Source organism: Lycorma delicatula, chromosome 5 (genome assembly GCF_047948215.1).
Source record: "Lycorma delicatula isolate Av1 chromosome 5, ASM4794821v1, whole genome shotgun sequence".
Taxonomy (NCBI): Eukaryota; Metazoa; Arthropoda; class Insecta; order Hemiptera; family Fulgoridae; genus Lycorma; species Lycorma delicatula.
In genome coordinates, this window is record NC_134459.1 from 131,076,126 (window position 1) to 131,089,967 (window position 13,842).

Consider the following 13,842-nt stretch of genomic DNA (forward strand, 5'->3'; position numbering starts at 1 on the left):
AAAAAAAATATATTTTTTTAATTATAGGAAACCCTAATGTTTATTTTCATATAATTTCTTTCCTATGTTAAAGTTTTTATTTCCGTAATGATAATAAAAAGAAAACTCCAGAAGTAGTTGACGCCTTTTTAAAACTACCGATAATACTTGACTTAATTGCTCCTTGAAAGATTTCTTTGATATAAAAAAGTTAGCTCTTTTTAAACAAAGTTTCTGCTTGCTTTAAAGTTTACATTAAAAAAAGATATTGAAGAATGATAATAAGTTACTTTAATTTTAATGATGTTTAAGATTAATCATCATTAGAAATTAACTTAAAACTGTTAACGATAACATTCTCTGCAACATAAAAAAGTTTAAACATAAATATTTATTTCTAAAAGATTTAATTTTTGTAAAATAAATTAATTACAACAGTACCCATACAAGTTTATTTGTATATGGATGGCTACGTACCGATCCGTGTAAAATGACGTTTCTATGTGTATTTTTATATTTGTAAATTTTATGTTTGTCATTTTTTATAAATGACATGATTTATAAAAAAATCATGAACGTTTTTAATGAGTAATTTTTCTTTTTCTTTTATAATGAGTAACATGAGATTACAAAAGTGTATTTCTGCTCCCTTTATATACACAACAGAATAAAATTATATTGAAAATGTTCTTGTTAGCGATCCTGGAGGAGATGGATAGCCTCCTATCCATCTCCTCCAGGATCGCTAAGCATGTCTAAGGAGAACGGTGCAGGCCTAACTTTCCGAAAAGTGGGTGACTGCATCAACGGAGGAAAGACATGTGGTGTTCACCAAAGAGAGGGGTGTGCTACAAGTATCGCTGCTGGGACCTCTCCTGTGGAACGTAGCCTATGATGGTCTCTTCAGAATGAAATTGTCGCATAATGTCAAACCGGTAGGGTTCGCTGATGACTTGGTCTTGGTAGTGATAGGCAAGTCGCCTGATGGTTAACCTACATGTCGAGATTGCGAGATCTTGGCTAGTTGACAAGAAGTTGAGGTTAGCTGCTGGCAAAACAGAGGTTCTTGTTCTGACCGGTAGGAAAAGGCTTCCCCGAATTATTGTCCAAGTAGGAGAGTCTACCATATGCCTGGTTGCGACAGTCAAATATCTGGGCATATGGTTAAACAAGAGAATGAGATTCAAGGTCCTGTTCTCAAAACGGCAGAGAAAACGGAAAATGCAGATATGGCGCTCTCCATGGTTATGAAGGATATAGGAATCCTTCCAAAAGGGAGTTTCTGGCCACAGTTGTGAGTTCTACTGCTCGTTGTGCGCTGCCATCCGCATTTGGACGATGCAAGAGAAATAAAAAAGAGAGGGAAGGACAAAAAAGGAGCACGTTTGGTTTTTATTAATGAAGAGAGATGTGATGATGCAGTTACTGATCGTTGGACACAGATTGTCATCCCAAGTGTGAGGAGGTGGATCCTTTCGACCTTGGGGAGAGCAACTTCTGGCTTACCCAGCTTCTCAAGGGCCATGGAACCTTCAATGCTTACTTAGCGAAATGAAGAAGAAGAAGAGAAGATGTAGGGTGAGACTACTGTGACTTGGATGACACAGTTAGTCACATCTTTTTAAGTGCCCTAGGTGGGCTGAGAGAGACAACGATGTGTTAACATCACTGGAGGATTTTGCACAGCCAACTTAATGGGTAAATTATTAGAGGCAGAAACCTGCTGGTATGCTATATCAGCCATAAGCAAAAAAATTCTTCAGATGGAAAAAAAGAGTCTAAAACTTTAATGGTTGCCGGGATGGGTGGGGATTAGAAAACCTGAGCGTGGAAGAGTACGGGGCCGCCAGGAGTCACTGCTTCTGTTAGTGTGCTAAGGACGATCTTAACCCTCCATTGGTGTCCCGAAATTAATACATGTCCCTGAGTTATTGGCGCCTATATAATGGCGCCTCGCCATTCTGTGTCACTCGGACTGTCTGACCGCATTATACGGCGAATTTTACACAATGATCTTAAACTTCAACCATATAAAATTCAAATAACTCATGGCATACACGAATATATTATGAAAATAGGGTAAGTAGGATGTAGGGGTTATACCGAAATGAAACGACTAGCACTAGATGGGGAATCTTGGAGAGCTGTATCAAACCAGTCAAATGACTGAAGACAAAAAAAGGGGGTAAATTTCTATCAAACCTTTCTGCAGTTAATTAATGAAATGCAAAGTTTTGTTAACAATTTACTGATTAGCAGTGAGACTCAGTTTCATTTGTTGGGATTTATTAACAACCAAAACTTCCGATACATAGCTTCCAAAAACCCTACAATTCCCCTAGAGATGCTACAAAGACTAATGGGTGACTCTAGCAAGAGAATTACTGATTGTTTACGGCTGAATAAATCTACAAGATATCATTTTTGGACGATAAATTTATCTTTTCGGTGACTTAAAATCAAAATTAGTAAATGCTTTCACGTATATCTTGCGGTTATATTTTTAAAAACCACATAAAATAAAAAAATTTACTGTTAATAACATTTTTAAAATCGCCCAATTCGTTGCCGCATCTGTATTTGTTATATATTTCCCATAAAAAAGGATTCTGCGTTTCCTTTAATACTGGTTTGTTTGTTCGTTTGTCGTGTGTACTCACGTTTTTTATTTTAGCTGCTATTGGTGCAAATAGCAGCTAAAATAAAAGCAGCAAAGCAAAGCAATGGTGGTGCGCCAGGCGGCTGCGCACGGCGATTCTCTCTGTCAGCCGACTCTTTAAATTAGAAGCAGTCCATTGTCAGTTAATTTATAGATTATTTTATTTAATTTCTAAGCGTAGAATTGTTTTTTTAAATAATTTTTTATTTACTTATTATTATTATTTTAATTTTATTAATAAAAGAAATGGATTATTGGTTAATAGTTAGCAAAAAAAGGATTCTTTATTTAGCGGGATAACCTCGTTGGCGCGCATCCTGCAGGTGGTCCCCTCTGCGCCAATAGCAGAAGCTGAACTGGCCACTAACACAACATCACACGAACACATACAAGACTAATTCAAGAAGATGGCGTCCCCCAGCCAATTCCCTGTTATCAATATGGCTAGCGTTAAAAATCATATTTCTATTAAAAACTATTAAATTATATTTCTATTTACTAATTCTTTTTTACGAATAAAAACACCAAAATATTCAGATAAAATCTCTATACACAAATATTTCTTTCCTAAAATATGTGTGTAAAATACTTAGTATTCTCACAAACATGTGGATACAAACGCATCGAGGGACCAGGGAACAAAGTTCCTGACTGACGAGCAAGCGAAGCGAGCCCTAACCGGTTTTATAATGAAGAAAAATCAAGTGACTGGATTCACTTTTCCCAAATTGCACCTGAGCTGAATGAAGCCAAAGTTAAATAAGTATGAAGGTTTAGAATGTCATGTAGGTTTTGTGTAATAGCTTCACCCATATAGAAATAAAAATATCGTCACAGTTCCATTACTGTTAAAATAATCCTATGAGATTCTTAAGTATTAACATTTAAGTTAGTTATGACGCAGAGAAGATAATTCATGACAATCGTATTTAGATATACAAACAAAATTAGAATTAATGTCAAAATTTAATAGAGTTATTTGCCTCTTCAAAGATAGTTAAAAACCATAAATTCTTACACAATTTTAAAAACTTTGAAATTTTTAAGAAGCAACTTATAATAGATAATACAGAAAAGAAAGTCAAAATTGAGAGAGTATTTGATGGGAAACAATGTAAATCTGTAATTTCATAGTTCCCGATTAAAATTTTAAAACATGTTTATTTAAATGATCCGTATAACCTCAAAACTTTAGCATGATAATATGGAGTGGAAATCTTTAACCATTTCAAATTCCAAGCTTGACCAGGATTGAATTACGCGAAGATATTATTTTGTCATGCAGGTCGTCCTCATGAAATGTTCCAAAAACTTCAGCTAATAATTAATATTAATTTTTTTTTTTCAAAAATCAAAATACTAGCTGCGATAATTAAAAAATTTTAAATTCTCCATTGCAAGGTCAAATTTTTCGTTACATCAAAAGAAGCACTGTTTTGAGATCTGTTATATCTGTTGACTAAAAAAAAAAAAAATAATAATAATGAATAACTATTTATTAATTTTCATAAAAATAAATATTTTAATTCAATTCCGTTTGTTATATTACGCAACACTGGATGGTTTGTTTATTTGACAGTTATAAGTGTAAAGCTGTAAATAAATATTTGATTTTAATTAATTTTTAGACAGAAAGTAATAACTGCATTTAGATTAAAACTATAATTAAGATAAATATTCAACTGATGGACTGTGTTCTACTCCATGTAATCAACTTATATTGATTACTGAACTTTAATTGGTTTAAAATTACCTGAAGATATACCGTTTATCTATATTTATTAATTAAACTTTCAAATTACGTTTAGTTTATAAAACATCAATAATAATTATAGAATAATAATTAATTTACTGGAAAATAGTTTTACTCCTTTATTTATTTAAATTTATTTTATAATATGTAAGCTATTTATTAATAGCAATTTAATGGAATACTTTGTTGTTGTAAATGTAGTTTATAAACAGTTTGTATAAATTGTTTATAAATAATTTAATCTACAAAGCAGTTGAGTTTTACTATAACGTTACAATTGTGTAAAAAATCAACGAATATTGATATTAAAATATAATTATTGTATACTTCTTATCTTAATATACCTCAATGAAAAGAAATTTAGATTTTTAAAAACAATAAAGAAATAATATTGCTTGCATGTGGTAAAAATGTACAAAAAATTAACCATTTATTAAAACACATCGTATTCATGTAGAAACAATTTTTTTTAAATGTAGATTTAATACTCCTTAATTTGAACCTTAGAAGAATCTTTTTCAATTGCTTTAATAGGTTTCACGCACGGATTTATCATAATTTAAACATCTTAACTAAGAATAATTACGAACATTTTGTGCTTTCTCCTAGAAGAATTTATCTCGACTAACAATTGCACTTTCCTCAGATATTCGATGCGTGTGCGCTTGCCGATGTGTGTTTTGATGTATATTTATTGAATTGTGGAGAGTGTATGTGTGCAAGAGAGAGAAAACACATGTCTGTAAGTATAGACCTATTATGAACGTCGGCTAAATCACCACGATTACCGCTTGGCCAACGGATTATTACCCATTTAAAAAAGTTATTGTAGATCAAACATAAAAAACAGGATTTTTACTCCAGTTTATTGGTTTTAACCTTAGATTTCTTTAAACTACTGCAGCAACTAATGATATGGTTCTGCGACCTATTTTATTCTATTTTTCAAATAAAAAACCATAAGAAATCACTAATTCTGCCTCTTAATTAACGTCCTAAAAATTTAATTACGACTTCATTTCATCCGGGGTAACAGAAATCTGAGGAAAACCTTTCATTGGCCGTAAATCGCAAACGAAACATTTTAGAACATGTGAAAATAATGTTTCATATAAAAACATATTAGAGTAGAATAGTTTATGAAAGTCCCGTGAGAACTACTGATACACCAAGTTTATGTTTATCATCATATCAATAAATTTACTAAATTTGAGATCTCTTTTTAAAATATGTTTAAAATAATAGATGGTAATGATAAATGCCTGTAAAGTAAAATATTATTTATGAAAATAGCTTAAATTTTTTTTCATCAATTTTTGAAAGGAAATACGGTTTTTTTTTGAAATGTATCATTTACTGTTAAATGATAATGGTAATAGGGTTTTTATAGATAATAACCTTTAATTAAAATTTGAAGGAAGAATTTTAAATCTGGATATCTGTTCTTTTGATTTTCAGTACCCACATTGCTGATTTGTAATTTAACAGACTTCATGTTATGGATAGAAATTATTTAAAATTGAATTAAACAGTGTAACATTATCAAAGCAAATCATTTCTACAGACTTGGAAGAATTTTTTTTTAACTGGAAAATGAGTACTGTTTAACCTTATGCTATATTTTATTTGTGGTGATATGTTTAATTTGTGGTGCATCATTAAAAAAAAATTGATTTTTCTACTAAACATATTTCAATACATTTTTTAAATATGTACATTTTCTCTCTTTTTACGTGCGAATGTAATCGTTTATTAAAGATTTCAAATTGAACAAAAAGAGGTGAAATATAAAAATAATATATATTATCTAATTTACTCTCACCAATCGTTTAGTTAGCATTATGTAATACGTCACGTTTATTCATTATATTTTCAAACATTCTGTTTTGTTGGTTTTGTAAAATCTTATTCCCTCATCTGTAAATTTCATGGACTAAACGTTACATTATTGCAAATAGAATAATTGTATGTGTATACGTGTATATGCATACGGGTTGAAATTAATTATGTACATAATTTAATAAATTAATTATGTGGTTTAATATCACAATTAATTATGTCATCATAGAATTACTTTTGATCTTTACATAATCTACTGAGAACGCACACAGTAATCGAAAATTTCCAATAATTATTTATTTTCCAGTATTTTCTGTGTCAAAAATATGGTTTTGTTTAACATTAAAAGAGAGAATGATGAATGCAAATGTAAATCCAAATATTTGGGTCAGTCTCGATACGAAATGCTGCTTATCTGGTTAGATTATTGATCAAATTATGAGTACTAAATAATAATTAAAAGTAAAAGTTTGTTCAAAAGAGTTCTATTTTAGTCTATCATTCTCTAACAATATTGAGAAAAATATATATCTGATTCTGGTCAGCGAGTTTAGGACCATTGGTATATGAAGGATGTCAAATGGTCATATATTATTGCATTTCATAAAAAGATTTCTGCACATTTTTTCTCAAATTAATGAAAAATGTTGAATATATCTAAACTCTTTTGGTTTCTAGTGTTTTTCCTACGAAAACATTTCCTTGCAATTTTATATACCCCATGACGACTATATATATATATATATATATATATATATATATATATATATGTTTATGAACTCTAACGTATGTTTTCTATACTATGATATAATTACACTCATATCTGAATTGATAGAGAAAATATAATAAACGTAATTAGAAGCCTAATTAAAAACTTCTTGTCATTACAAAAATTAAATGATCTGTTTAAATTTAGTGAAGTCTATTATATCCTATAAAAAATTCTGAATAAACTTTTTATATACGTTTGCGTTAAATGCACAACTGCAAAGAGTAAATAACCTCATGTGGTTATATTTCACCTAATAGCTCGGAAGATAGATATGATGACGTTTTGTCCGACTTGGAGGAGATGATCTGAACAGCAGGTCGACCTGTGGTGCTCACAGCCGATTTTAACGCTGAACTGTCGGACTTGGGGGAACGAGGTCGACTCGCCGTGGATACAAAATGGCTGCATTACTAAAAAAAAAGAAGATATTTCTTATGGTGAAAAGCTAAATTATTTTTATTTTAGCCGGAATATTAATCAAAATATGGGGAAGATTCGACGAAAAATAAAATTTATAATTGTATAATAACTTTTTGTTTTATTTTTAATGAACACACACACAAAATATATATATGAAATTCTATCTCTTATTGATACAGGTTTAATAGAAATCATAAGTATAAAAAAAAAATCACTTTTTTCAACAGGATTGGATTTCGGTAAAAAATTAAAAATTTCAAATAATTTTTTAACAGATTTATTTAAAAATTTAATACACAAAATTTGGAGAAATATTAAATTGTAAATAAATTAAAAATATTTAAAAAGTTGTTTTAAGATTAAGAATTAAATTCTTAGCATATTATTCAACGTAGCAAACAGCAACTTATTTTTCGTTTCTTTGAAAAGTTCCTTTTTCCATTAGGTAAATGGTGAAAAATGAATATTCGTTTATGCTGTTTGATATTTAGTTACTTTCTTGACTCACATAATTCTTAAGCTTGTTGCAATCTCTCTAGCAGAGATGTTGGGAATAAAGATCGTGGAAATGATGAAATTCTACTCAAATGCTATTATATTTGCAAAAAGAATAAAATATATTGTATATAATTTTTTACTCTTTTTGTTCATCACCTCAGTTTTTAATTATTTATTTAAGTTTTAACACATATATGTGGAAATAGTAAAAATTTGTGCCTTTTCCGTTTTATATAATATCATGTGGTCAATCAAATATACGATATTTTTTTAAATTATTATTGTTAAATTACTACTCATACGAAAAACATTTACTCAATTTGGAATTTTTGTTACGTTGAGATTTTTTAAATATTAAAGTGCAATTATTATTCCAATTCATGACAGTATATAATTGACAGATGTGTGTGTACCTGTGTTTTTGCAGGCACAAGTAACTTGCGCTTCCATGAAAATTAACAGTTTAACTTAAACCAGGTAACTTTCAAAGCAATGAAAAAAGTAATTGTATTTTATTTACAGTAAGTCCATTGTGGGTGCGTCTCCTGGGAGACAATCGGCCTTTATCTGCAGATCATAAACAGGAAGTACGTTGTGAGACAGTTGGAGCACGTCCTGCCCCTCATATAACCTGGTGGAAAGCAGGCAAAATGTTATATAACTCTACACAAGAGGTATGAAACTAGAATACTAAAATTATTTTAGTCATTTATTCCGTCAAAATAAATGTTAGTTTACTTTTAATCAAAGAAATACTTTTTATTTGTGTAATAAAATAGTACTAAGTTAAAATGTTTAGATTATGCGCACGCATAAATTTATGCATATTTATGTAACAATTTATTTATAATCTAACGCTGTTTTATTTATAATGTATTGCCTTCTTTGAATTTCTGTGAAATATTTTTAGATATTTCTTTTGGTGAAAAACTAAGGTATTTTTTATTTCAGCCCGAAAACTGATTAGAATATGGGAAAGGTGTACGCAGCGGTATGTAGCATGTTTGTTTTTTGTTTCAGCTAGCTTGCGGGAATCAACGTCGGGTATTACTTTAGATAATGAATGAGGATGGTATGTATGACCGAAGTGGTCAGTCTTGCAAAGACTGAAGTGAAGTGTAGTCTTGTACAGTCTCAGGTCAGCCATTTCTGAGGTGTGAGGTTAATATACGTACAACATAGATGTACGAGTCTGAACAAGATTCATTTCATTTACTACAATTACTTTTCAACTAATTTACATTGACTGATGATATCTCTCAATCTTTGTACGGGATAATATTGTTTATCACATATTTTTTCTTATTTTTTTCTTGTGAGGGATTGGAAATTCTCGCTAGCGCGACGAGTGGATTTTTTTCGGGCTTTGGTTGAAAGCCTATTGAATTCGTTTTCCATTTTGCTCAGATGTCCGTGGTCGCCCTGAAAACTTCCCGTTGCATAAACACTTCTCATTCTTCAAATTTTTTATACCAACGACGAATATATTTAAAATCCAACGGTGGATAAATCCTAAAACGTTGTCGAAATGCTCGGTGAGCCGTTATTACAAACTGTCTTGCTAAAATATAGAACACAGCAAAATCTTTTTGTTACGTACACGCCATGTTGATTACGACTGTTTTTACCGCACGTTAGAGAGCTAGAATTGTTGTAATCAGACAGCTAGCATTTTTTTTCCTGTTACCCTCCGGAAATCACTGTCAGGAATTACTTCAGAGGATGAATGAGGGTGATATGTATGAGTGTAAGTGAAGTGTAATCTTGTACAGTTTCAGGTCGATCATTTCTGAGATGTGTGGTTAATCGAAACCCAACATCAGAAAACACCGATATCCACGATCTATTATTCAGATTCATATAAAAGTAATTGCCTTTATTAGGATTTGAACGTTGGAATTATCGACTTCGAAATCAGCTGATTTGCGAAGACGCGTTCACTATTAGACCATCCCGGTGAGTTGACAGCTACCATTTTAAACTCTAAGACGTGCGCTTTTAAATGGTACATATTTTATTCGCTGACTATGCATAGTTCTACAGGTTTTTGGTTTTGAAATCGGGTCATTATTTTTAATACGAGGTATATTATAGCTTGCCGGGAAATATGGATTATCAGGAGTTTAAAAGCACGTTGTATGTATTCATTCACACATACATTCATGTACTTGTATATTTGGTAGAGCAAGCCAACGTGATGATTAATCTTTCTGAAAGGTTAATCAGTCAAATGATTTATGTCACCATTATTTTTATTTATTTTTTGAGGGTCTACAAAAAGTTTGTATACTTAATCTCTTTATTATATAACATTTTATTATATAAACATTTTATTATATAATTGCGTACCGAGGCTGCATGGTTTCTACTTATATTTGGTTCTCAATTTATTTTTCCTTACCTTAAATAAATTACAAAGACAACTTGTTTTTTAGGAAGTAAAAGTTATAAAACGTGTTGTTATCTAAATTAAATATTTCAAAACATAAGATTTTCTCTTGAGAAAAGTTTAGGAATTTTTAAAATTTTATGAAAATAAACTGGAACACAAATTTCATTACTTGATCTTGATTACATTCTGAATAAATTATTCCATGTAAGAGGAGTAATAAAGCTCAAACGATGATTTGAATTCTTACTTTACAACTATCAGCTACTGGTAGAATTTATAGGAGAGCTGCTAAGAGACAGAGTGAGAGAGAAGTGAAAAAGAGAGATAACACACACACACACACACACACACACACACACACACACACACACACAAAAGCAAAGCTAAGTGTGTCCTAGTTGCGTTTTTATCCATATTAAAATTGTATATTATATTTTAATTACAAATTATTTTTTATATAAATAAGGACTCAAAGATGCAAAATTGAAATTAAACTGAGGTATAAAAGTATTAAAATTAATTTACTAAATGTATAGATTTAAACCAGTTACGGTTCTGAAATTTAAATTCGCTGCTGAATTATTTGGAATACTGATTTTGCCTTTCTTAATCCCGTTAAAATCAATTACAGTTTCGAAATAAAGTATTCAATTTATACAAACAATAAAAGTTTGCTCCTTGTTTATTTTCATTAACTACATTACTGAACTGTATCGCTTTTTTCACACGACTGCTAAACGATATTGAAAGCAATATGTGTTCACAGTGTTGACACATTCAAATGTTAATTACTTTGGCTGATTGTTTCCAATCTAATTGTTTCCCAAAATACGTTACAATCACCTCTTTAATTAATAATTTATCGGGTTGTTAGTTATTCTTCTTTTCTCAAAGCATGTTATACATGTTAATTATAAAAAATTGTTATCTCTAAAAAATTTAAAAAACTTATCCAATATATTATGTTATCGTAATTTTTTTTTTTTTTTAATTATCGCAATAGTTATTCTGTATCTTTGCCGATAAGTTTGAAGATTAATAACTTATCTCATAGTAATGTTAAAAAAATCACGTTAAAGAAATAAGGAATGCCTTACTTCATTTTCCAGTAATTTTTCTACTAGAATATGTAATTTCATATCTTCTCTCAAATGTATTTTTAACAAACTTTAAAAAAGAATTTGAATACTTTTTTAATTTACTAATTTTTCCAGTAATAATCGCACAAAATAATTAAAAAATTATTCCTATTATTGTCTAATATCTAACTTTTTCTTCAATTTTCTTGATTAATAGAATTTATTGACCAACAGTTTTCTAGTAAACTGTTCTCGTCCAAATAATACATCTTATACAGGTAGTCAGGAACACGGACTAGGATAAACGTGTTAAAAAAAATTAAAAAACTATTTATAGGCGTACTGTAACCATCTTTCAGTAACGTTTGGAAAGATTCTGATGTACAGTAATGATAATTGACAATGTACTGGGATTATTTCCATTCTAATTTTTTTGTGTTTTAATTATTTTATATATATATCAAACGGAGTTTAATATTTAAACTGAATCGTTAATCTAATATTTAAATTCATTTACGATTTTTTTCTTTTAATATCAAACTGTCCACCGAAATGGTTTAGTGGTTAAGTCGTCATCGCAAATCAGTTTTTTTAACAGCTGATTTTCGAGAGTTCTGAGGGTTAATTACTTTTAACGAATTTGAATAATAGGCAGTAGATACCTGTGTACTATGGTGGTTGGGGTTCAGTTAACCACCACATCTCAGGAATGGTCGGCTTGAGTCTGTACAACACTACACCTCATTTACAGGTCATACATATCATCCTCATCTTATTGGTTTAGGAAGCGGGAGGTTGCTTATTGTTTACTAGTTGAACAAATTGCAACGTACACATTAAGAAAAAAAAAGAAATATCATACTTTTGTAAAGATAATGAGAAAATATCTATTAGCCAAGTTAAGGTGGAATATATTATTGTTTTAAATGGTTACTGCTTAGTTTTCAAAGAAAGATTTTATTAATAAAATGTTACTTATTAAAAAATGAGTAATGAATGAAAAATAAACATTTTGGAAACTTGTAATTTTTACGTTTATTTTGAACTGTAGTAAAATTTCTAATTTAAACCTAATAAATTTAAGTTCAAAGTCATCGCCAAAGATGTAACACCGCTAGTGTAGTGAATTATTTATACATTTTTTCTTTTAATTTAATTGTAACATTTTCCTTATTCATTTCTTATTGTTTTATTATATTCTTTTCCATGCAGTAATGAGACATGAAAAAAGTTTTCATTTGTTGAAACTTGTAGTTTTTGCATTTTTTATATATTGATTACATCAAATAAAACAAAGCGGTAGAAGATCGGCATCATCTGGACTGGGTTGTTAGTCGAGAACGTGATCAAACAAGTCCGTTGTGTTTGATTCGGATTGAATTCTGTTAAACAGTTTTTCGAGATGCAATATTTTTTATCTATTTTGCAATTAAACTTTCAGCGGTTAAATTTATAATTATTTATTTATTTCTAATCTATTTAGGAGTACGATAATGTAATGAAGGAAAATATGGGTAATGTTATATTTGTTTATTATGATCACTTTTTACAAGTAAATTATCAACTATAAAAATTTATTATGTAAATTTCCATTGAGTAATTGGAAACGAAAATGTGTTTATTGGCAACTGAATGTTAAAAATGGTTTTAATGTTTGAAAAAAACTGATTTTAGAAACATCTGTTTAACATATACTTAAAAAAAAGCAAATCGTTGTGAAATATTATTTCTATAAATATTTAGCAAGTATACTACAAGCCTGTACCATTTTATTTCACAACAGTTGGCAATGCCGATCTTTGATGTCAACTGAACAATACAGAATGTAATTTAACCTGTAATATAATTTTTTACAGGTATACAATTCTATAATCAATCGGTATTTGATTACAGAAATAGCCTGAGAAAATTCTCCTTGGGGATTCGGTTAATTCAATAATCTAAATTTTGGATTTGTTGATTTCAAATTACAGTAAATTATTAAAAGTGTACTTATTGTTTTTTTTTTTTTCATTCCAAGAATTATCGTTTTAAAAATACGTTTTCAGTTAATATCGACATTACAAATAACTCTGAGAAATGTAGTAATATAGAAGTAGCATTATGATATCAGTTTATGATTAGGTGGAAATTTTTATTTCATAGTGTGTAAATACAGTTGTTAATAAAATACAGTTGTTTGAATTGAATTATTACTGTTATTATATATAAAACCAACTTTAGCCTAAACCTTTTGGAAATATTCTCACAGTTATACTTTTAAAGATAATCTAAAATAAAAACTTTTGTTTAGAAATTCCTTTGATCGCCTAATCACGTACTTGGATTTATTAGTTTTTAGAGAACACTTTTTAGAGAACACATTTTTTCCTGTTTAGTTTTATTTTTAGAGTTTCGTATGAAAATGTTAATTAAATGTAAGTTTTATCTCCACAATGAACAATAATAAAA

At 29.5% G+C, this 13,842-nt stretch overlaps 1 protein-coding gene across 1 annotated transcript in view; it reads left to right on the top strand.

Annotated features, from left to right (window-relative positions):
- LOC142324536 (neural cell adhesion molecule 2-like) overlaps positions 1 to 13,842 on the top strand; it is a 1,211,812-nt gene that overhangs the window by 714,732 nt on the left and 483,238 nt on the right. The window contains exon 6 of the mRNA XM_075365375.1: positions 8,443 to 8,594. Coding sequence (XP_075221490.1) covers positions 8,443 to 8,594 — 152 coding nt within the window. The remainder of the gene's footprint in view (positions 1 to 8,442; positions 8,595 to 13,842) is intronic.